The following is a 24869-nucleotide window of genomic DNA, read 5'->3' as shown; positions in this document are numbered from 1 at the left end:
TCCCCCTCAAATGCGAGTGGCAGATTACCAAGCAGCAAGATGCACTATGACATTAAATTACCCTCAGAGGTCTCCACTAGAGATGATCAAACAACGGAAAATCTTAGGTTCTATAGAACTCGAACCTTGCCGAACCTTCCGAATTTGATTCCCGATGCCTTCCAGGTCTGTGGGAAAGGAGGAGACAGCCCGGGGACCGCCTTGAATTTCAGGATTCAGCCTAGGTAATAAAAGGCTGTATCCAGGGGGTTCCCGGGCTGTCTCCTCCTTTCCTACAGACCGGGAAGGCATCAGAAATCAAATGCGGAAGGTTCGGCAAGGATCGAGTTCTATAAATGATACTGATGTCTCCCTTACGACTGCAGTCTCACTCATAAATGATTCTCGGGGTTGTCTATTGGCTGGGACAAATCGGTGCTGCTGCCGCTTGATATTGATGTAGGGCGGGTACCTCCCTTACCTTTCCCACTTAAAATTGTCACTGAATTTAAATACCTTGGGATTATTATATCTAAAGAAATCAGAGCATATGAGAGGTTGAATCTTACTCCACTCCTCACTAAATTTCAAGCTAAATTAGGAGCGTGGCGTAGGCTCCCGCTGTCAGTGGTGGGACGCACTAACTTATTAAAAATGGTGTAGATGCCCCAGCTGCTCTATGGGCTGCATAATTCCCCGGTGTGGGTTCCTCTGCGTTTTTTCCACAAAGTCCATAGTTTATTCAGAGACTTGATATGGGGTTCCCAACAACCTCGCATAAAACTAGAGACCCTGCAGAGGGCCAAAACTTTGGGGGGATTGGCAGTGCCCAATGCCATGATTTATTTTCTGTCCTCCCAACTGCAACATTTTAAGGGGTGGGAAATGGATGAGATAGTAGATCCCACCACCCAACTGCTGCAAGCCCATTTTACTACCAAGAAATTGTTTGAGGTACTGGAGGCTAAGCGCTTCTCTACTACGGGACAGCCCACAATGCAGCTTTACCATAGGGTTTGGTGGAAGGTGAGGGACATGTATGGTCTGACCGGGAGCTCTGCTTATACTTCTATATGGGATACTCCTTGGTTGGGAGAACTCTTCTTCCTGGAAGGGTTCACACAATGGCGGGATCTAGGTCTCAGGAGGGTGGCGCAATTGTTTTCCAACGGTCACCTGAAAACTTTCCAACAGCTGGGTGAGGAGTTCCCTATACCTAGAACCCACTTCTATAAATATTTGCAGCTACGCCGCGCTTGTGAGGCGGAGGGTGAGACCTTAACTAGTGACCAAATTATCATCCCGCCTATTAATTTAGTGGGCACTTCAACATCCACTTCTGGCCTGATTTCTATTCTATATATTCATTTACATGATAAATTCCTTGAAAAATACCCGCTGACCATTAAAGAAAAATGGGAGGCTGTCCTGGGTCCCCTTGAGGACGGTTTGTGGAAGGAGGTCTTGGAGATGACTCCTCAGTTGTCTATAGGGGAGCAGCACCGGTTGTCCCAGTTATATCTTCTACACAGGGTGTATAGAACCTCAGAGTTCTTACATAAAGTGGGGATCCGCTCTGACGCCCTGTGTCCTAGATGTCGGAGGGATGTGAGAGGGGTCTTGCACATGTTCTGGCGGTGCCCCAAATTGACACGGTACTGGTGGGAGGTTGCCTCCACTATTCACAAGGTATTTTCTATTTCACTAGAACAATCCCCCTTGGTATGTATTCTGGGCTATGTGGAAGACTTAAGTGTAACTGCCCCTGAGAAAATAGCTGTTGCCCGGATACTATATATGGCAAGGAAGTTGATTGCCCAATCCTGGCTTGACCAGGATCCCCCCACAATCTCGGCCCTCATTGCCAAGGTTAACTGGCTTATCGCCAACGACAAACATGCATACGAAAAACGAGATGCCATGAAAAAGTTCGAAAAAATATGGGCTCGTTGGCTAGACACTCCAGGCTTGGCACCATTGTCGCTCACAAGAGACAGGGCCGCTCCCTCTGTGGTCTCCTGAGTTTGTTGTGCTATGTACATAGTTTAGACATAACCTCTCTCCAGCCGCCTCATGTCCTGTCAGTCCTCACGGATGATCCAGACACTTTTTCTTTTTCTATTCGACTGCTTGTATTGCACTGCTTTTTTATATACAAGTGGACATACTGAATACTGCAATGGACGTTGCCAGTACTGTTTATGTATTGTTTGTGTTGTTGTTGTGCGGGGACTGGACACATGTGGTGTCCTTCTCTGCTGTTGTTCTTTATAAATGAAAAATAATTTAATAAAAAAAAATTTTATTAAAAAAAAAAAAAAAAAAAAAAAAAAAAGGTTCGAGTTCTATAGAACCTAAGATTTTCTGCTGTTTGATCATCCCTATTCTCCACTCCCCTATCCAAAATCCATACTGACCCAGTGGCCATGTTCCCCTTCTCCTCCATTCACCACCCCAACATGTTTTTCCTGGAGACAGCCACTTTTTGGCTTTATACAGCTCTTAAATCTTGGCCACTAAGTGTCTCTCTTCTCAGCAATCTGCTCATATAGGATCTTTGAAAATCAATGGATGGGTAACTCCTTCTCTTGCCAGATACCATCTATAGTAGTGTACTATAAATCCTTCCCTAGCACGCTGCCATATAGTTCTGTCTAGTGCACATTCACTTGGTGTAGTAGTAAGCAGTAGGTGCTGTGCTGTATTTGGCCAGATAATTAAGGCAGAAAGTCCTGTTTGTGTACTACAGGCAAACTGCCCAGCTCTGGTCCTGCCCCATGTACTAGAAACAATGCAGATAGCTGTGCACAATGAGGAGGATGTAAAATTACCTTGTTACCACTCTAAGGGCCCTATTCCATGGGGCGATTATCGGTCGGATAATTGTTAACGATAAACGACCGATATTGCGAACAACTTGAAATCGTTCACCCAATTACACGGAACGATGATCGTTACTTATGATCGTTCTTGCGGTCATCTTGTCATCGCTATTGCGTTTGTCGCTACTGCAAACAACGTCTTATTTCATGTGAACGATTTGCAATGATAAAAATAGGTCCAGGTCTTGTTAAGCGATCAACGATTTCTCGTTTGTCGTTTAATCGTTGACTGCTATTCCAACGAATGATTATCGCTTAGTTCCTAACGATTATATGAACGATAATCTTCCCGTGGAATAGATCCCTATGAAGTTAAGGTAAACAAGCTGAGCAGGTTTGTAAAAAAAAAAATAATAATAATCTTTTGAAATGACAAGTACAGACTTAACTTTCACATGTATCCAAGACTGACCCAAACAAAACACTCAGCAGTGAAGTTATTTTCTGCACTTTATTTAAGCGCCAGTGGTAATCCAGTGGAAGATAACTTTAGGCCACACTTTCTTTTGTCCCTTAACTTGTGGCTACAGTAAAAAGACTTTATTGCGGCTCACATAAAAAACAAACATTACATCTGCATGTTTGTGGTTTCTAAAAACGTCTAATTCGGTCATCAGAGAGCTGTGAAAAGCTCTTTCCAAATCTTTCACTTGCCCAGACTAACAGCCTCACGTAACAAACAGCACTTACTTCACTTAGATATAGACCGTTTCTACAAGTGAACAGGTCGTCCAGACTCTGCTGCTTTCTCTCAGATGATAATCATCAAATAGCAGCAGCGCTCAGCGTCTCATAAACAATGATGAAGTTATACAAACCCAAGACAGAACTGTGCCACTAAAGTATTCCTTTTCTTCTCCTAACATTGTAAATCTTCCCGATCCTCTCTCCGAGGACCTTGCTTAATATGGTTGGTGACCTCAAGTCTTCAGTTTATGTTTTTTTTCTATAGAAATCTATGTAGATAATGATATAAGATGTCACTCACAATGCAGGTGCGGGATATAGAGTAGATAGCGTCTCTTTTTAGAGTTAATATAAATAAACTGTTGTCCTAGAAAATTTATCAGCGGGTGGATTGTAAAGATTTACATTTATTGCCCTCAGCTGTAATGGAAATAAAAAGCATGAAGGAAGAATTGTAGTTAGCCATTTGTCCAATATGATCAGTGTTCCCTAACCTGTGTCTCTCCAGCTGCTGCAGGTGTATAACTCCAATTTGGCCCTGACAACCATTTGCACTATAGGCAGTTGTAATTTTTTTTAACAGGTTGGAGAGCTCTGAGTTATATGTTTTAATCCCTAATGAGATTTTTGTAACCAATTTTGAAACCATTTTATTTCATATAAGCGTGCATCTATTGCAAAACTGTAAAAAGCTTAAGGCAAATATACTGATGGTGCATTCGCTTTAAGGACCTATTACTTACTTGCCCCATTACCAACGGTTCAGGACGATAATCTTTTAGTGTAAGGATATGTTCATACAGGTCACGGAACGGCTGGTCTCTGAAAAGATCATTCCAGCTGGTACTGCAGTACCAGCCGGATGATCTTCAGCGCCGCAGAGTTCTGATGCGGGCACATCCGTGCGCGCCTGCATCAGGACTCCCCACTACACACTATGGAGCATGCGGCCGGAGCTGCGCGCTCCATAGTGTGCACTGACAGGGTTTTCTGTGGCTACTATTCACTGAATAGCGGCCACAGAAAACTGACATGTCAGTTTTCTACGGCGCTGCAAGAGATCCCGGCCAGAGTGTATACTGTGTGTATACTCTCCGGACAGGATTCCATAGAAGACAAAGCAACATGTATTTTCGTAAAAATTACGGCCATTGTTGCCAATTTTATTATAACTGAAGCAAGAAGGGGTGGGGGCTGAGGTGGATGATTGTTTAAAGGGTGGAGCCTGTAGACAACTGAGGGGGGTTAACTGGGGTTATCTGGCTGACAATTGGTGGCTGCCTGGGGGGTGGGGTGCAGGCTACCACACCTTGTGCTGACAGCCTCATCATTTATGTCTGGATCCTGCTTTCAGACCCTCTATGCAAGTTCTGCAACAGCTGGGGTGTGTTATGAGGTTCTGCAGCAGCTGGGGTGTATGAGGTTCTGCAGCAGCTGGAGTGCGTTATAAGGTTCTGCAGCAGCTGAAGTGTGTTATAAGGTTCTGCAGCAGCTGAGGCTCCATGTGTATTATGATGTCGGTGTAGCACCACTCACTTTTATATGTACAGCCTCTTACTTTATAAAGAACCAGACATAATCTTTTAGCTATAATTGTTGAACTACAAGTTCCAACATACAGCACAGCAGTTGCAGAACATCATAATACACCACTGGTGACAGGCCACACCCCACACAGACCACACAAACAATAAGCCACAACCCTTTTGTCAACGCTAAAGTGTCCCTGGAAAGAAATTCCAAATGTTGTCAACTATGCAGTCATGGCAACGGTGTCGCTTCTCCACACTAGATGGCCGCAGAGCGCTCAGGAGAAGAGCATCAGAATGCTCTTCTCCTGATCTGTCAGGTACTGTGGCTGGTTTGTGACGCCCCAATTACCTGACAGGTTCTCTTTCAGCTCTTCTTTCCAATATATGATGTGGTAATGTTGGGGTTGTAAGGACTCCACCGTACAATAGTTATTCATTTCCTTAGAAGGCGGGTAACAGTGTTTGAATAGGTTCAGGTGGCCTATTGAATATTTTAGTGACTATAGTAGACTACAGAAGTTAAATTACGGTAAGATAGAAATCAGTCCTTCCTAGCTGGATTTTCATAGTTACCAAAGCCATGCTTACATTTCAGGTAACGTTTCTGCTAACAGGCTATCCCTGACTTCTGCCTTTATTTTGAATGGCACAGCATTACTCAGACGTGATTTATGTTATGTTTGGTGGTGGCACTTGGCCATAAAGGAAGATTTTCCTGATATTTAACATTTCTAAGGCAGCCGTACAATTTAAAACAGCAGTTCTTGGAATAATATGGTTTATAATCTAATTTGGGCCTCCTTGATGGACAGGATGATAATTTTTGTTGAGTTTAGTTTTCTTGATTTTGTTGAATTTCGGTATTAAAAACGGCTTTGTACTTTAAGAAGGAAGGTTAGCATTAGCTTAACATAACACAGGTTTTCCTTGCTCTTTTGGAAATCTCACAGAACTGGGTATCTTGGTTCTTTTACATAATGACACAGTTGTATTCAACAATGAGCGTTCTCTTATTAAATTGTAGATTTCTATTTTCATGACCTATGTTAAAACTACCAATATTAGGCCATGTTCACACAATGTATGTTTTTCATAAATCACGGCCGTTGTTGCAATTTGCAATTTGATTTATGCAAAACATTGTTGCATGTTGCATTTGAATGGATGGAATCCCGGACGGAATGTATATACATCGTATACTCTCCGGCCGGAATTATATCCGCCGCACGAAAAACTGACATGTCAGTTTTCTGCGGCTGCTATTCATTGAATAGTGCTGCAGAGAACCTGTCAGTTTGCACAATGGAGGGTGCGGCTCCAGCCGCATGCTCCATTGTGTGCAGCGGTGAATTTGTGCGCCCGCTTCCCAATTCATTAGAAATAAAGATCATTTGTCCAGTACTCAGGGGCGGATTAACTTTACCATAGGCCCCAGGCTGTTCACCAAGCCTGGGCCCCCCCACCCCACTGTAACTATGGCAGCACTAGCCTGGCGTTCATAGTACAGGACAGATAATGTCATGATGTCCTGATTTGCAAAATTGCCATAAAAACTGTGATTTTTTGCAAATCATGGCGGAAGTGTAGCCAGGAGACAGTACACCACTGAAAGTATAAGTCTTTTTGGGTGGTCATGGGCCCCCCAGGAGCTCAGGGCCCCGGGCTGCCGCCCAAAACGCCCCTATTATAATCCACTACTGCCAGTACTGCAGTAGCAGCTGGGGTAATCTTCTCTGACACCGGCCGTTCTGTGATCCTGCTGGGTCACAGAATGGCCGGTGTCTTACGACATGTGAACATGGCCTTAAATTGTATATCCACTTTCAATTTTTGTTGCATCCTAATTGCCTTGAACTGGTTCTTAACTATACTGTCCACTGTTAACTGTTACTGTCCACACTATGGCTATGTTCACACAACGTTTTTTCCTCTCCGTTTTTTAAAAAGAAAAAATGATGTCCATAATTACGGAAATGACGGACGCATTTCACTGTTTGGCCGCCCGTCAGTGCAATAACGGTTGTTGGTACATTATTCTAGCTTAGGTGGGCTGATTGGCCTTTGGGGGTGTCTTTAACGGAAAAAGTCCATTGAATTTAATAGTAAAAATGGAGAAAGGTTAGTGAAAAAAGAAAAACTGTGTGTGAATAACGAAAAAATAACGTCCAGTGTTTACAAAAGACGTCCGAAAATAATTGTCGTGATCATTATTTTGACGTCTGTGCAGACAACATCCGACATTTTATACACTTAGTGGGAGATTTATCAAACATGGTGTAAAGTAAAACTGGCTCAGTTGCCCCTAGCAACCAATCAGATTCCACCTTTCATTCCACAAAGACTCTTTGAAAAATGAAAGGTGGAATCTGATTGGTTGCTAGGGGCAACTGAGCCAGTTCCACTTTGCACCATGTTTGATAAATCTTCCCCTTTATGCATTGGACGTTCCGTCATCCCATTGATTTCAATGCATTGCATTGCAGTAATAACGGATGACTTTTTAAATAGGAAAAGGCAGATGTCTTTTCTCATTTTTTGACATTGTGTGAACATAGTTACATAATTTCTGTCTATTTCTGCCAGTTAGACTGTAGGGCACTGATGGACAACAAACCACCCGAGCACTACTTGTAGCCTCCTAGTCCCCGCTGTTTGTCCTTATCCTCCTGGCAGGCTTGGACATAAGCATGCTTTCCTGTTTACTGGGCAGCTTTACTTATTTAGAGTTAAAGGATGATGCTGGAAAACTATTTTTCTTTTCAAATCTATTTTATAGTTTTTCCTTTTGTTATTATTTACTGGCCCTGTGCTGAGCTGTTATTTTTTTACTGTGTAATTTTTGGTGTGTTGTATAGTGCTGGCACCATAGATTACTCTTCAGTTTGATCAAAGCAGCTTATTATTCTTAGCCAAACATCCTCATGTTGAGTTCTGCCAAAAAGTGAATCAATCCACGCAAGAAACAAAAAAACATTCAGTGACTTTACAGCATACGTTCTCTGAAGAGAGAATTTTCTGCATACACATAGATGAAAAGGTATGAGAGGTTAAGAGCGGCTGTCACAATACAGCTGCTACAGGACTAAAAAAATCAGTTTCCTCTATATCATTGGAACAACAGACCATGTAATATTTTGCAAAATGTGGACAACCAAGGGACTAGTACTCCACGAGTGCACAATTATTGAATGCCAATTATACAATGATTAAGATCCACTGTTTTTTCTAAAGGGGTCATCCATGCTGTTACTGCCCCAGAATGAAGTATTGCAAAAAAAAAAAAATTAAAAATCAGACTAAACGTGCCTGAACATCTTGGATTCCTCCTGATTAAACCATATACTTAAAGTGTCAAAACCTTTGCAGAAATCAATATTACGAGAGATTATGAGAAACTGTAATAGGTTTTATTAAACAAAAGAGCTTCCTTCTATACTTACAAGGCTGTTGTTCCCCTCCCCCTCAATTATCGGTTTTAGAGAAGCAAAGTGAAGACTGATTTGTTGTGTCCATTATAATCTATAGAGTGTGGAGAGGCAGAGGGAGATGAGTGAACAGGAAGAGGAGGGTACAAACCTCTGCAATTTGCAGTATAGGAGCACAACATCCTGCAATCCCACCTCACCAAGTTCCCAGACCAGCACTGAGCAGTCTGCGTAGTGAATCCAGTGTTTTCCGTGGCCAGATAGTCTCCAAACTGCATGGGCTGGTTTGCTTGTTTTCCTAATCACTCATCCCCCTTGGGCCCATCACCCTTCATAAACTATAGTGAACTTGGCAAACCCTTCTTCACTTTGCTTTTCCTTGATAATAAACAGATAAGAATTGAGGGGGGGGGGGGGGGCTGGAAAACAGCCTTGTCACTACAGACGGAAACTCTTTTGCCTAATAAAATCTATCACAGAGTTTCTTAAAATCATTTTTTTTTCTGCAAAGTTATTTGAAATGACATTTTAAACACCCCATACAACTTGGCTCCCCAGGGTGATAATCTGCTGCCAAAACAAAAGGATTGGACATTGAATCCAATATGCCAGATAGTTATTTCCCTGATATATGGGGGGAAGTCAAGACCCCCCCCCTTTACACATTATATAGTTAGCTGGTCTCATAGAAACTTTTTAGCGCAGCTGACTTGCATCTAATGTGTATAAGAACGTTAAGAACCATAATAGGATTAGAAATTAAAGGGGCTCTTTATGCAAACATGTGGCCACTTCTAGGAATTGCGATTGAATGACAAACAAGGGTACACTTAGCGGTTTACTCCCCAGCCACCTCCACCTCCCAGCATCTTATCATAGATGCTGCCCGGGCGGGAGAGAGTCTGTTACAGGCATTCCACGTCTGCATTCCGTGCGGAACTCGGAACGTGTGAATGTAGCCTTAGTATACATTTTGATTAAATTGTATAAGCCCACTCACCAACTTCACAGCCACTTTGTTTAAGTGGGTCCCTAGCCTAAAAGGCAAATGCTGTGACCACTGCCGCTGAAATACCAGCACCCACAGGGGGAGTGACCCACGCCAATTTTTTAATAACTTAGAAAACCCCTTGAGTGACACTTTTACACCGATTGGAGTGGTTGGTATCACCCTGGTTAGTCTTCGAGAACTTGGACTGTTTTTCTAATTGATTTATAGGCATCTTTCTGCTTCTTTCTCAACCACCTTTTTTGGCAATGTTTAATGTAGTACAATGCCATCTCAGCCCTCCGGAGTCTGACAACGACTTACTACAATGATTGAACTCATTTTCCTCTGAATAACAATTTTTACCTTTTCAGCAAAGCCCATCAATGTATTCTCCAAAGCAAATACACCACTTTGTTTAAAGTTGTTTTCATGTTTTGGCAACTTTTTAAAATTTTCATTGGCCTGGGCCAGCGAAGTGAAAGGTTTAGTGTGAGAACTTGGGTTTTGCTAATTGTCTAGATATTACAGAAACATTTTCTAAACCAGAGAAATAATCAGTTTCCTGGCACAGGAAATGTCTGGAACAGAACTTCTGCCTCCTGTAGATACAATGATCGGCCTCTTATCCATTTTGCCTAGTACCCAAGACCAAGTATGACTGTATCTTGGATCTTGATAAAATTTCCCAAAAATATTTGCTGCACACATAAATATGTCACATAAAATATTTACTAGCAAAGGAAAAGAAGAAGAGGGGCATGGGAAGTAAAAATGAAAAGTTCCACTATAAAGATGGGAAATATAAAATCTAGCCGATGTGTAATGGTTGGTATTTTAATGCCCCAAGAATTTGAATTTGTGGGAATTTACAGGCCTCTTAAGGACAGGCTTACTTCACTCAATGCAATTCATAACAAGAGCATCTCCTGGAGCTTCAGATGCTGCAGTTGCCAAGTTGTCTTTAAGGCATAGCCTTAAATGCACTCATGCCTTAGGGTGATCTTTATTTATTTTATTCTATTTTCTAGGCATTTTACCAGGTTATGGTATAATGTCAGTATAAGGATCGTCATTAGAGGGCACGCATATGGCCTTAGTGTATTGTTACATTCTTCAAAATCCATATGGGTTATGAGGCATATTTTGTTTTGTGGTGTACTCCGTTAAATGGATTCTTTCTCTGTAGGAGAGCGATCCGATCTAAAAGGATGATATTTATTAAGCATAGGACTTTCATATTCTAGTCCTGAAAAACTCCATTCCAGTATACCTGTTGCTTGTTGCATGTCATGTTAGATGTTTTGACCAATGTTTTCTCAGAAGTTAACAAGTCCCTGGAACAAATGGGGCCAGACCTGTGACAATAACAATTGTCATTGTCAGCATTTGCCTCCGTGTGGCTGCAGAAGAGGAGGGCGACCAAGGTTATTAGGGGAATGGGGGGTTACAGTACCAAGACAGTTCAAGGGAGGCCTGGATGCTTTTCTTGAAAAATATAACATAAGAAGCTATGGCCACTAGATTTCTGGTGATATGCTGATCCAGGGATTATTCTGATTGCCGTTTGGAGTCGAAGGAAGGAATTTCTCCCTGTGATGGGGCAATTATCAGCTGCCTCAAAGAGGTTTTTTGCCTTCCTCTGGATCAACACAGTAGGGTTTCTCTAGGTTGAACTTGATGGACTCTTGTCGTCTTTCAACCTTATTAAAGCGGCTCTGTACCCACAATTTGACCCCCCCTGCAGGGGGGTCCTGCGGTCCATTCAGCAGGTGATGCAGTTATTGTCATAAAAAAGTAAATTAAAATTGCAGCCCGGTGCCCTACGGGGGTATCTGTGCCCTAACTTTGCACCACCCCTCCATCCCTCCTTCCCACCCTCTTCATCATTAGGAATGCCACTGGAACAGTTACTTCTGTTTGAACATTGCACGGGTGTCTTAATGATCCAGCCCATGTGCTGTGGTAACACAGGTGGTGAATAATAGGCAATCTGCCTGGAGCATTCCTAATGATGAGGAAGGCGGGGAGGAGGGACGGAGGGGTGGTGCAAAGTTAGGACACAGATATGCCCGTAGGGCACGGAGCTGCAATTTTAAAAGTATTTTATGACAATAACTGCATCACCTGCCAAACGGACCGCAAGACAGATCTTGGATTAAAAGCAGTTATCTGACGGTACAAGCGCTTTGGGGGGTCAGATTGTGGGTACAGAGTCGCTTTAACTATGTAGCCCTAGGGCTGCCAAAAAACAGGAGTTTCCAGGACCCCCTAGGGCTGCATACAACTTCTGCAAAGGGAGAAAACTGCAGATAAAGGGCAGATATAAACACCAATGACCATACATACTGCTGTTCCCTATGTACATACTTAACACTTGGCCATAATCATCAATACATTAAAAGGAGCCATTGTAATCCTTTCCTTATTAAGCGGGTTCCTATGAGGTTTGCAGTTCGTTGAAGGAATTGGCAGGGCTTTTCGTTCCTGCTACACTTAAGTAATTTGACCTTACAGTAATAACTTTTGGATGGTGAACAGTTCACAGAATTGCATTTAACTTCTGGGTGGCAGGTAAACAAAATTCAACCACAATCTGACTTACAATTTAGTGGCTAATGGGAGGCAGGATATATGGTGTTTACCTTAGATGTTTAACTACTTCCTTGCTTTATATATTAGGTGACGTTTGTAGATATAAGACATATTGGGTAAATTGGTTTAGCCATCAAGGTGTTTTTCACTTGACATTGTATTATTGTAACCCAGTTTGTTAAACAGGTTCTTGGTCTCATTCTAGTGTCTTAATAATTTTATAGTTATATTGCTCCTTTATAAAATTAGCTGCGGATACTTGTAGGCAGGCAGAATTTAATACTTAAAGGAGTTTTCAAGGGCAGTGTATTATAGGTATAGATCTGCCTAGAAAGGCATACCATATCAATACTAGGGCTTCTATATGCCCCCTCTGCACCTTGCCATGCCCCCACCCCTACCCCTAGATGAGCAGAGTGTAAATCAGCAAACTGTTGCACATTTAGAAACACTGAGCTGTGCAAAAATTTGTGACTTTTTGTTTTTCCAAACTACTCTGCTTGCCCCTCATCAGTGCAGAGCAGGGTGTTGGCTGGCTAGTAAGAGGTCTATTGACGTAGGTCAAAGGGGTAGTGATTCTCCTTAAGGAGAGCCCATCATAAAGACGTGTGGAGACTTACAGACCATTGAAGGGACATCTCTTTGCTCAAGAGGTGCGAGAGCTATTTTGCATATCCTTGCTTCCCAGAATTCTCAGTGGAGCAGCAATGGTCTGTAAGTCTCCACATGTCTTTCCTCTTTTCCTTAAGAAGAGGCACTACCCCTTTGACCCACGTCAATAGACCTCTCACTAGCCATCCAACACCCTGCTCTGCACTGATGAGGGGCAAGCAGAGTAGTTTGGAAAAACAAAAAGTCACTTGAGTCTCCTTGAGTTCAGTGATAACTGTGTTTTGTTGGTTGATTTGCTATTGCCCCAACTAGCCAGAATCCTACTCCACACTGACGAGGGGCAAAACCATTGAAACTGCTGTCTGTGGATGGAAGCCTGCCTTGGCAAGCCCTTGTCATGATCGCAATACTCGCACCTTGAGTTAGACATTGACAATAAGGGGCCACCCTGGTGTTTCCCTATTTATGTTCCAATACTCGCAACCGAGTGGGACTTAAGGGGCTATTTATCAGGGTGGTGTGGTGCTCTCCCTATCATGGAGGCACCCCGTGGCAACAGGCTAGAGATATCTGGCTATCCTGTGTTTTGAGACTCGCAACCGAGGCTCCACGGACTCCTGTTTTGCATATTTATATTTTTGGGGGCATCAGTGGAGACTCTTGATTGAGTACTTCATTGGAATTTTTTTCACTCTTCTCATTGATTTCAGTGATTACTGTGTTTTGTTAGACCCTATCTTTGTTACATTTGCTGCTTATTCACTTAAAAAAATTAAATAAAGTGTTATAAAAATGAAACTGGCTTTTTAATCTGTTTCTATGGAGATGCTTATTTTCATACATACTGTTCAAATGCATGATAATCGGGGGAATATATGGAAGTCTTGCCAGTTGTTTGTGTGTTGTGTTCTATCCCCCGCTAGGCACATATTCGAAGGTGTTACCTTGCTTTTTATAATTACGTATTACTGTACCTTCTTTGTGTCACCCCAAGTTTAAGCTTTCTTCTGCAACTATACTATGACAGGGATAGCTGTGAACTATTACCTCCATCTTTTGTATTTTCTAACCGACTACTACCATTTCAGAAACTTGTCTTTTATGAGATGAATTCACCTTTTCCACTTGTTAGCATTTTATGTGAACTGTAAAGCACATAGAGAACATTGTGTCCTCCTTCAGAATGTTGTCTCCGCGGCATCTCAGAACTACAAGGACTTCATAATATACACACATCATTGTGAGAAGTATTGTACTTAGCCCATGCCACAGCTGATAAAGCGATTTCAGAAAAAATACTGCACAAAAAATAAGTGACGCTGAAATAAAATCTGGTCTCTTTGAGTATCTTTTATTATACATGGCAATATAATACAATACAATGACATATTCCCTGAAACTGATCTTCAATTATATTACTTTGTTTCCACCTTAAACATTTATACTTTTGACAAAGGGATTTAACCCATAATCCCTCAAAGACATTATAGTGTCCTGACAGGCTGAGAAGTGAGGTCCTATGGGGTCTGAACAGCACAGAACCTGGCAGAGACCATCAGAGGACCAGGAGCATTGTTGCAATATCTGCAGGGAACAGGGGGAAGTGAGTATAGAACGTTTGTTATCTTTATATAAATCTTAGCACATTTTTTTTTTTGCCTGACCAGCCCCTTCAAGGTGTTAATGTTTATCAATTTTTAGAACATGCTGGTTTATTTGCTGTCTAAGGGTATGTTCACACTTCAGGAACATATCAGGGAAAAGTGGCTCTCGTTATATAGACAGCCATGATCATGATTAGCGGCCGTCTATATTACAAAACAGCCGCCTTTCCCCGCTATGTTACCAAAGTTGGAACATAGCCTAAGGATGGTTTCATGCACATAATTATTATTTTTTTTTTAAAGGAGGGTGCCAGTTGTTAGTATAAAAAGCTATACCTACATGTTTTTTTTTTCTATTTTTTTCCCCCATTTTTCCCCGCTTGAGTGGTGTTTGTTGAGTCTGTGTCAGTTTCTCAAACACACAACATGCTGTAGCTATGGCATTTAGTCTGTTGTATTTTTTCTCCCTTATAGCTCCTTCAAGTTTTTCTAGATTATTAAAAATGTCAATTCTTTAAACGGAGAGCGATGGAAGCGGAGGCACCTGAGCCCTTTCATAGACACACTGGGGAAGATTTATCAAACATGGTGTAAAGAGAAACTGGTTCAGTTGCCCCTAGCAATCAGATTTCATTTTCCAAAAAATGTGTGAGGAATGAAAAGTGGAATCTGATTGGTTGCTAGGGGCAACTGCGCCGGTTTCACATTACACCATATTTTATAAATCTCCCCCACTGTCTAAAACTGAGGCAGACGAAACTCTCTACTTTGGAATTTTGTTGCTTTTGCTCCATGTGAACTGGCCCTTAAAGGGGTTATCCAGCCTGGGGGCACTTTTTTGGGGGGACCGGGGAGGAGGTGGCTGAAATAAAAGACGTCCACTTACCTCCCCTGTTCCAGCGGCGGGTCCCGCATCACGGCGCTCCGGTGCCCGGTTCCCGGCCACTTCCTGGTGTCTGACGCCGCCCGAGACGCTACGTCTCAGGGACGCTTAGCCACTCAGTGAAGGAGGCAGGATCCGAGCGGACTTCAAACGGATCCCGCCTCCTTCACTGAGTGGCTGAGCGGCCCTGAGACGTAGCGTCTCGGGCGGCATCAGACACCAGGAGGCGGCTGGGAACCGGGCACCGGAGTGCCGTGATGCGGGACCCGCCGCTGGAACCGGAGAGGTAAGTGGACGTCTTTTATTTCAGCCACCTCCTCCCCGGCCCCCCCAAAAAAGTGCCCCCAGGCTGGAGCACCCCTTTAAGCTGCATCATACAGGACAAAAAATCTATACAGTTTTAAAAAAATCTAAAATTTAAATTAGGAAATTCACAAACATACAATTTTAAATTTTTCTTATTAAAAGAAAGTGGTAGCCAAGTAGAATACATGGTACTGTGTTATATGTAGTGATGTGATTTATGTATAGCCGTACTATAAGGCTGTAGGTTACACTGGCCAGAAGTGCATTGGTGAAGATTTCTTCCTAACAATTATGCCCATGGAAAATGCACCCAACAGTTGCAAATATTGTAAGGTCACACACTTTTGCCAGTATATTTTTTTAAAACTCTAAATGTATTGGAAAATTTATAGCTTCTGAATCCAGCAACATTAACGCTGTGGTGCTGAAATATTTATGCTGGCTTTTAGATATCCCAGAGGAAAGTCGCGCCCAGAAGTCTACAAAGGGTATTCCTTTTAAGCATAGAAATCTTCATAAAAATGATTAATTACTCGGGATCGCCATACAATATCAAGCGAGAATAAATCAGCCCTTAAAAAGGAGCCGTGACGTTAGTGTTTAGCTTATTTAACTCATATGATGTGATTTAATAGGTAACGTGATGATTTGGAAATATGTAAGTGCTGCAAACCACACTAAATCGTCCGTAAATGGGTGCAAATAATTTTCACTATAATACAGCATTATATGACACGAGAAAGCTTTATATTACACAAATAATAAGAAGGACAGGTTATTATTTACATAGGATCAAGGTATATGGGCCTTGTCTGTGATCGCTATTCATAGCTCTTACTTTAGAAAAGTGTATACTCTAAATAACCTACCTCATGTAGCACAGTAAGGTACATATACATACACATATATATATATATATATATATTTTTTTTTTTTTAAATAGCTTAACCATTCTAGTTAATTCATAAATAGCAATTCTGTATTTCTATTTCTGTAATTTCTCTCTTAGGCTAAATCAGCAATTCTTAGCTAGAAGTAAGGGCCCTATTACACAGGTGTAAGAAGATGATGATGATATGTAATAAGCCCAGCGATCAGGCAACAAACTAGAAAATACGTGCTTGCCAGCCAATTGCATGTGTTTAACCTGTTAAAATCCCTGTTCTTTGTGAATGATAGATGTTAAAGGGGTTATCCAGCTAAAAATATTTTTCTTTCAAATCAACTGGTTTCAGAAAGTTATACAGATTTGTAATTTACTTCTATTTAAAAAGCTCAAGTCTTCCCATACTTATCAGCTGCTGTACGTCCTGCAGGAAATGTTTTCTTTTCAGTCTTACACACTGCTCTCTGCTGACATCTCTGTCCGAAACAGGAACTGTCCGGAGCAGCAGCAAATCCCCATAGAAAACTTCCCCTGCTCTGCACAGTTCCTGTCTCAGCCAGAGATGTCAGCAGAGAGCACTGTGTCAGACTGAAAAGAAAACAGTATTTCCTGCAGGACATACAGCAGCTGATAAGTTTGGAAAGACTTGAGATTTTTAAATAAAGGTAATTTACAAACCTTTATAACTTTCTGACACCAGTTGATTTGAAAGAAAAAAAATCTTCGCTGGATAACTCCTTTAAAAGCAGCCCAAAGAATCCAGTCATCATTTGCACAGTCCAGGCTGCCTTATAACTGATCCATGTTATAGCCATATTAAAGAGGGCTAGTGTAGTATTTTGTGCATGTAATACCACCATAAGGGGCAGATGTTTCTACTAAATTTCTTCTTCATAGCAGCAATCCATCAAATATAAAGGGTTGTATTGTAGTCTATGCACCACAAGGAAAGCAGCCCTGGCTTTGTTATGAATTCAAGCCATGATGCCTGGTGAGCTAGAGTCTACAAAAACACAGGTGTGAATCTAGCGTTATTAACCTTAGGGACTACTCATCCAGTGTCACCATTTTGCTACCTGTTTGTACAATTCAGGTATTACCTGTATTCATATATTCTGCTTTTGTTAATTTTCTGCATGTATCTTTATTGAAAACATTTCAAGATCAGTTTCTTATCTATTACTTTACATGTTAATAGTAGCACAAAACTCAATTAAAGCGTACAACTTTATACGCTAGCTATTTGTTTATTTATTTTTAAGGTGAATAATTATTCACCATAACAGAAGTTTAATGGACCCCATTAAAGAGTTACTCTGGAAAAAAAATGTTTTTTAAATCAATTAGAGGGCATTTGTAAATTACATTTATTAAAAAAAAAAAAACTTCCAGTATTTATCAGTTGCTGTATGTCCTAAAGGAAGGTATATATTCTTTTCCTTTGGATATGGTGCTCTCTGCTGCCACCTCTGTCCATGTTAGGAACTGTCCAGAGCAGTAGAAATCCCCATAGAAAACCCTTTCCTGCTCTGGACAGTTCCTGACATGGACAGAGGTGGCAGCAGAGAGAATTGTTTCAGATTGGAAAGAATACACCACTTCCTGCAGTACATACAGCAGTTGATAAGTACTTGAAGTTTTGAGCTATTTAAATAGAAGCAATTTAGAAATCTGTATAAGTTTATAAGACCACTTGATTTTTTTTTTTTATCTCCAGAGTACCCCTTTAGCTCACACTTCCTGTGTTGTCCTGTTCCTTTGATGGAGCTGAAAGACAGAAACAGTAACACTGGTGTGAACACACCCTTATGAATAGTAACACATACTAACAGACAGCAGTCTTTCCAACACTGCAGGGCTCCACAAATATATGAGCCCAAAAATGTGCAGCAAGGGGAATTATCGTGTACAGGAAATCTTTGTCAGTTTGTGTTTTATTGCATTTTCCATGAAAAGAAACATTTTAACATGGAGGGTGTATTTCACATTTACATCCCAGGACACTCCTGTGAGATGCCATTGATGTTTTAGATATTGGCATACTGTCTGACAGGTCTAGGGAATACTGGATGCATTGTAATGGCAGAATAGCATACTCACTGTGGAACAGAAAGAAACTGTACGTGAAGCATATTTCACTAAGCTTTATATAGCAGAACTTTTTGTTGTTCCAGAATGGGTTTGTTTCTTCTTTTTTACTGCTGGCGAGTTGCTAGTTTGGCTTCCATTTAATATAAACTGGAAGAAATAATATTTCCAAGGAGAGAACTGAATTCAGAATGACTTCAAGTAAAGATCTGCTTTCGGAGCCACCTTAAGGAATATATTAGGGAACTTCATAAATTGCTTTAGGAGCATTCTGAGGATAACCTGCAGGGCTGTAAGGAACTTTAGATTTCTGTGGTTGCCCTGTAGGCCCATAAGAAAGACGCAGTCTACTGTTTACCTTTCAGAGGACTTCAGAGAGAATAAGGCCTCTCGCACACAGCAGAACCATGGGCACAGAGCCTGCAAAGTCCCTACGGGTGTTTACTATGGAGCCACGTACCACCATATGGTGCCGACACCATAGTGCTGTGCTGTGCCTTATAAACCTATAAACTTCTATGGGCGCTATTGTAATACTTTCTACTTAACCCTTGTACAGAGCTGTTATATGGCCATGAGTAGAGATGAGTGAAGTATATTTGTTTTGCTTCGTATGAAGAAAGACTGATCTGCACTCAACTTCCTCAGGCTGCCGATACCATGATTTCCAGGCATTTTCCAGGCGGTCCACATGTTGTATCCACCCTCCGCCCCTGAGTCGGCAGCCTGAAGGAGATGAGCGCAGATCAGTTTTGTATAGAAGCAAAACGTATCTGCTTCACTCATCTGTAGCCATGAGTATGTGGTCTAATGTCAGATAATGAAACTGCAAGATCATTAATAAGGGTCCTGTTAGAGGGCCTGATCCATAAACAGCTAGATCGGCGCTTATTTACTGAGCTATTACACAGGCCGTCTATTGGTCAGCAAGGGCTACATGGGCATTGTTACCAATGTCCATGCAGCCAAAGAGAGAACGATCAGCTGATGAAACTATCATCGGCTGCTCGTTTCTTTAGATCCAGACCTAAAATAGTTGGGCATACATCGCTACGTGTAATAGAGATGCAAGGTTGATGATTGTAGTATAAAATAATTAAGTAATAATTCACCTTACCATATTCCCTGGTGTCCTCGGAGGCCTTCCCCGGTGTCTGCAGCTCTGCTTTCTGTTCTGGTTTTTGCACTGACAGGCCACGGCTGCTCAGCCAATCGATGGCTGTGGCCTGTCTCAACCAGTGATTGCCTGAGCGGCCGTGGCGTGTCAATGCAGAGACTGGAACACGGCCACGGCCGCTCAGGCAATCACTGGCCGAGACAGGCCACAGCCATCGATTGGCTGAGAGGCTGTGGCCTGTCAGTCCAAAAACCGGAACAGAAAGCAGAGCTGCAGACACCGGGGAAGGCCTCCGAGGACACCAGGGAATATGGTAAGGTGAATTATTATTTTATACTACAATCATCAACCGTCGACCGCGCATCACTATTACACGTAGCAATGCACGCCCAATGATTTTAGGTCTGGACCTAAAGAAACGATCAGCCGATGATCGGACAAATAGGCCTGATTCGGCCAATAATTGCTCTGTGTAATGGAGCCCTAGGAATGCTTTTTTTCAAGGGGACCTAAAATTGAGAGATATTTAATGAATAGGTCACGAATAAAGGTGAGTTTGTTGCGCAGCTGAGAGCTGCCATAGCTGCCTTCCTGCCATAAATAACAATTTGATATGTGATATCTTACTAGTTGCACTATACTGCTATTTTTAGTTTTTTTGAATATAGCAAAAAATTTTAGTCAACCACAGCAACTGTTTGGGCTGTACTAACACAGCTAGGGTAAGACACAAGTGTAGTGGAGAATGTGGGCTTGTTTATGAAGGAATTCAGTTAACCTAGACATCATAGGCAAGATTCAAATTACAAAGTTTATTGTTTGGTTTCCATTAAAAAAAAAAAAAAAAAAAAAAAACTGAAAGCATTTTTAACTTTCCATAACAGTGTTGTCCAACTTCGGTCACAGCAATGAATCTTGAGTGCAATTTAGGTTGGCTGATTTTCTGTATACCTATTTTTGTTTTTCCTTTGGTAACTTCATGTTACTTTTCATCATGGCTCCCGTATAGCTAGTTATACCTTCTCATGTTAAAAAAAAAAACTGACAATTTTTAACCAAGCTTCACAATGTCCGAGTATTCTCATAAAACCACTACAATAAATATTACTTAAAGGGGTAGTACGGCGGTAAACAATTATTCACAGAATAACACACATTACAAAGTTATACAACTTTGTAATGTATGTTATGTCTGTGAATGGCCCCCTTCCCCGTGTCCCACCACCCCCACCCGTGTACCTGGAAGCGTGGTGCGCTATACATACCTGTCACGTGCCGACTCGTCTCTGATCTTCAGTCTGCGATGTCGTCTTCGGACGGCCCGGCCGAATCCCTCCAAGCGTCTTGAGTGCCGGCCGCCCTCTGCCGCATCAACGGCTGCTCAGCTGCGATTGGCTGAGCCAAACTGTGCTCAGCCAATCGCGGCTGAGCATCTGATGACGCTGAAGAGGGCGGCCGGCACTCAGGATGCTCGGAGGGATTCAGCCGGGCCGTCCGAAGACGACATCGCAGACTGAAGATCGGAGACGAGTCGGCACATATGTATAGCGCACCACACTTCCGGGTACACGGGTGGGGGTGGTGGGACACGGGGAAGGGGGCCATTCACAGACATAACATACATTACAAAGTTGTATAACTTTGTAATGTGTGTTATTCTGTGAATAATTGTTTACCGCCGCACTACCCCTTTAAAGGGGTACTCAACCGAGAAAAAAAAATTCTTTCAGATCATAAAATCGGCTTATAAAACCAATAAATGTTACTTAAACAGAATGCAAATGGTATTGTATTTTACTACCGTTCTTTAACTTTAAAGACGTTCGTGAAAGTGCATCGTCATTGACAATATTCCCTTATTTTTCATTCTGCAGGGCAATGTAGATGATGCAGATGACCCAAGCACAAGCATCGGTGCTTATCATTATATGTTGGAAGCCAACGTTGGCAAAACTATGCTGGAATTCCAGGTCAGTACTATAAGTAATACCATTTGTATATTTCTTGATTCTTATAAAATGTTCTCTTTATCCCCCATTAAATAAATTGTCTGATTTCGTATAGAGATATAAAAGAAGTATAAATGTTCTAGGAACCTATAAAACAAGATGGTGAATATACTTCAGATATGTGAGCAGAGATTCTGCTCTTATTCCATCCACTTATGTAATTGTTACAAGATGCCTCTGCAAAATTGTGAATTGGTACAAGGATATGGAAATCAGCCAGTGAAGTATAAAATGGTCATAAGAAGGAAATCTCTGAGTAGCGTAAGGGTGTTTTTGGATTTGGCATGGCATAATTTCAAAGGAAATCTACTTGTTACATAGTGGAGCTTTATACAGATATCACATCTAAACATATGTACAGTATAAGCACATACAGCTGCAGTCACCTGAACAGCCTTGTTATACGTGTGAAAATTTTACTCATTCGATGGAGGATCCTTACCAAGTTAATGGATCAGAACTGAATACGAGTTATTACAACCTCTACTCTTTAACAAACTTTGCATAAATCAGTAATACATACAAAATATAAGAAACCTTGTATGATCTCATCAGAAAATAATTATTCCTTACTTATCAGGCCACATCCCTGCTTCCCCCTTATTCCTAGACCTATCATTCATTCAGAACTCTAAAACTGTTCCAGTCTTTCTCGAGTTGGGTCAGTTCACTGAAATATTAGGATATAGGTGCTCATTGGAAGTCTATAGAGAAGGGAAGGGCAGAGTAGCTTTAAACAGACCGTGGCAAAGAGAGACACAAAGATTATCTAGTAGGTGTTATATATATTACAGCCGTATTGGATTTGCAGCTTCCACTGCTTAGTATTGCCTGATAATGGCATCCATGCTGCTTCTGAGGTGGTGCTATAGAGATATGGTGAAGATGGATCTGCTCTTTTAAGTGTGTGTGATGTATGGGAGACATCATAGCAGCTAATCTCCACCTAGCACATACTAGTGAAATTGTAAAATACCATATGCATGTTATGTAATAGCCAGAAATCGTGCTACTCCATGGCCCATGGTCATGCCAGGTCTCTCCAGTAAATACATTCCACCACACAGTATCCTCAGCAGCGACAACTAGAGATGAGCAATTTGCTCATCTCCAGCAACTCTCCCACATATCACTATGCGGCTTAAAAAAACTAATTATAGCATAAAATGCCACCAAAACACATACCACAGTGCAGCCCCTTAGGCAGTAGCATTATCCCCCTTATCTAGCAGTAGCATCGTCCCCTTCTCACACCTTACTCACTAGTGGAAGCATTGTCCAGCTTTCTCACCTCATCTCCATCTCATTGACTCCTTTATCCCCCACCTATCCTGACTGGCAACAGCATTTTCCCCTTCTCACCTTCCCACACTGGTAGAATTCTCACACAAACTGCAATTTCTAATGGCGCCTATTGTACATTCTTGCCCTTCTCATCTTTTTTAATTTGTATCAGCATGGTACCCACCCTTTCCCTGTAGCAGAAGGATTTTCACCCCTCCCATACTGGCAGTAGCATTCTAATCCAATCTACCCTTCCCCACTGGCAGCAACACTAAGGTATTTTCTCACTGAGGAATAGGCGAGAAATTTCAAGCTTAATCCTTGCTTTATTTTATTTTTTGCAATGTCCCATTGTGTTCAATTTGAATTTCCACTTGAATTCCGCGCAGAAAATTTCTCTTCAATTTCTCGCCTATTTCTTAGTGTGAACATACCCTTACCCCATTGCAAAAATTCTCCTAGCAAAAGCACAGGCGAGTGTTAGGTCAGCTCTCTAGGCCCTTCCCTTACCGAATTTGCAGGGACTTTCTTATCTCCGAACCATAGCTAAGCAGAACCTGATTATTCATGTAACTCTTTCAGAAAAGCTGCTGTTATTCTGCAGTAGGACCACAGGATCCCAGGGTTGCATCCAGAATTCAAAAATTTTAACATTGCGTGTAATAACTATCTATGAGGCCATAGAAACCAGTATAACAATCCTTGTATCAAAAATGAAGGAAAACTTATTGATGTAGTAGAGGCAGCAATGAATGCTTACACTTCTCTTTATCAAAGAAAGTGTTAGAAGGCATTCATGAAATTCAAGACATGAAATAAGGAGCTGCCAACAATGGCTAACATTTGCTGTACATTTGGGAAATATAAGAAGGCAAAAGAATAGCTATGCAGTCAGTATAACAAATTTAATTCAGCCCAAGCATTTTGCTGTGCACTCTGTCTCAATAGTAAACTTATCCCCCTACACCACATAAAAGAAAAGTAGATGGTGCCAGCAAAGAGCAAAGGCACCAGATGACTGTGAACGAGAGGAAAGTCAACTCCAAGCCTACATCGGCCAATTATCGGAGCAGATTAAATAAACATTTCCATTGCTTAGATGCTGATTATTTAGGGTGTGATGTATGTGTCCCAATAGAGCTTGTTAATGCAAGTAAATTTATGCTAGATCACATATCCATGAATTTAACATACTACAATACAAAGAAATATAAAATGTCCTCCAAGGTAAATGAACCTACCATATTTTTTTTCCAGCAGGAAATTAGTTCTTTCCTCGCCTGCAAACATTAATAGGTGAGAACAGTGAGTGGCCAAAAAAATAGACTCTGAAAACAGCTCTTCGGGGAAGGCTGAAATGAAACCCAGCATGGGGTGCGGTTACAGCGTTTGCCCACATCTATATCTCTATGAAAATAGGCCGAATTACTGTACCAGGTTCATGTCAATCAAAACTGTTAGTTCACATTCAATTTGTGCAGTCATTTCCCCATGGAATTTTTAATGTTTTTTTTTTCAATTCCAAAGAAAGTGGAATTACAGAATATTTGTTTTAGAGGACCACATTAATGGCAAATACCACCTAAAGACTTGACTGTAAATATTCGATTAAAATAAGATTTGTGTTTTAAAGACTTTATTTCATTACCTTTTAGAAGTTTTGAGACGCTTAAAGGGGTTGTCTGGGATTATAAAGCATGACTGGTTTCCTTACTAAAATCGTACACCAAATTTGTGCCAATGTTTTTGTGGAAACTATTAGTATTAAGTTAACCTGTTGTTATAATAACAAGGAAGAATAAGCGCTTATGTGCAGACTGGAGATCCAATGTAGGCAGGTGAGAAAAGAGGAAATTTCCTTAGCTAGTGAGAGGGTACATTGGGCACGACACTTATATATGTGGTATGTAGTATCCAATCATGGATCTGGTAAGCCTTTTCCTGTGCGACCTGTGCTGAACATCCTAGATGCCAGAAAGAATATGAAGAATG

At 41.5% G+C, this 24869-nt stretch overlaps 2 protein-coding genes across 4 annotated transcripts in view; one reads left to right on the top strand and one right to left on the bottom strand.

The window, feature by feature from the left end:
- The window catches only part of LOC138787390 (uncharacterized), a 406633-nt gene that overhangs the window by 276712 nt on the left and 105052 nt on the right, over positions 1 to 24869 (bottom strand). The gene's annotated exons all lie outside the window — the stretch shown is intronic.
- LIX1 (limb and CNS expressed 1) overlaps positions 1 to 24869 on the top strand; it is a 105767-nt gene that overhangs the window by 55369 nt on the left and 25529 nt on the right. For both annotated transcript variants that reach the window (XM_069962958.1, XM_069962959.1), the window contains one exon: positions 21459 to 21554. In XM_069962958.1, the coding sequence (XP_069819059.1) occupies positions 21459 to 21554 (96 nt within the window). The remainder of the gene's footprint in view (positions 1 to 21458; positions 21555 to 24869) is intronic.

Source organism: Dendropsophus ebraccatus, chromosome 3, assembly GCF_027789765.1.
Source record: "Dendropsophus ebraccatus isolate aDenEbr1 chromosome 3, aDenEbr1.pat, whole genome shotgun sequence".
In the NCBI taxonomy this organism is placed as follows: domain Eukaryota; kingdom Metazoa; phylum Chordata; class Amphibia; order Anura; family Hylidae; genus Dendropsophus; species Dendropsophus ebraccatus.
Note: the sequence above shows the minus strand (reverse complement) of the source record. Positions and strands in the feature narration are given on the sequence as shown.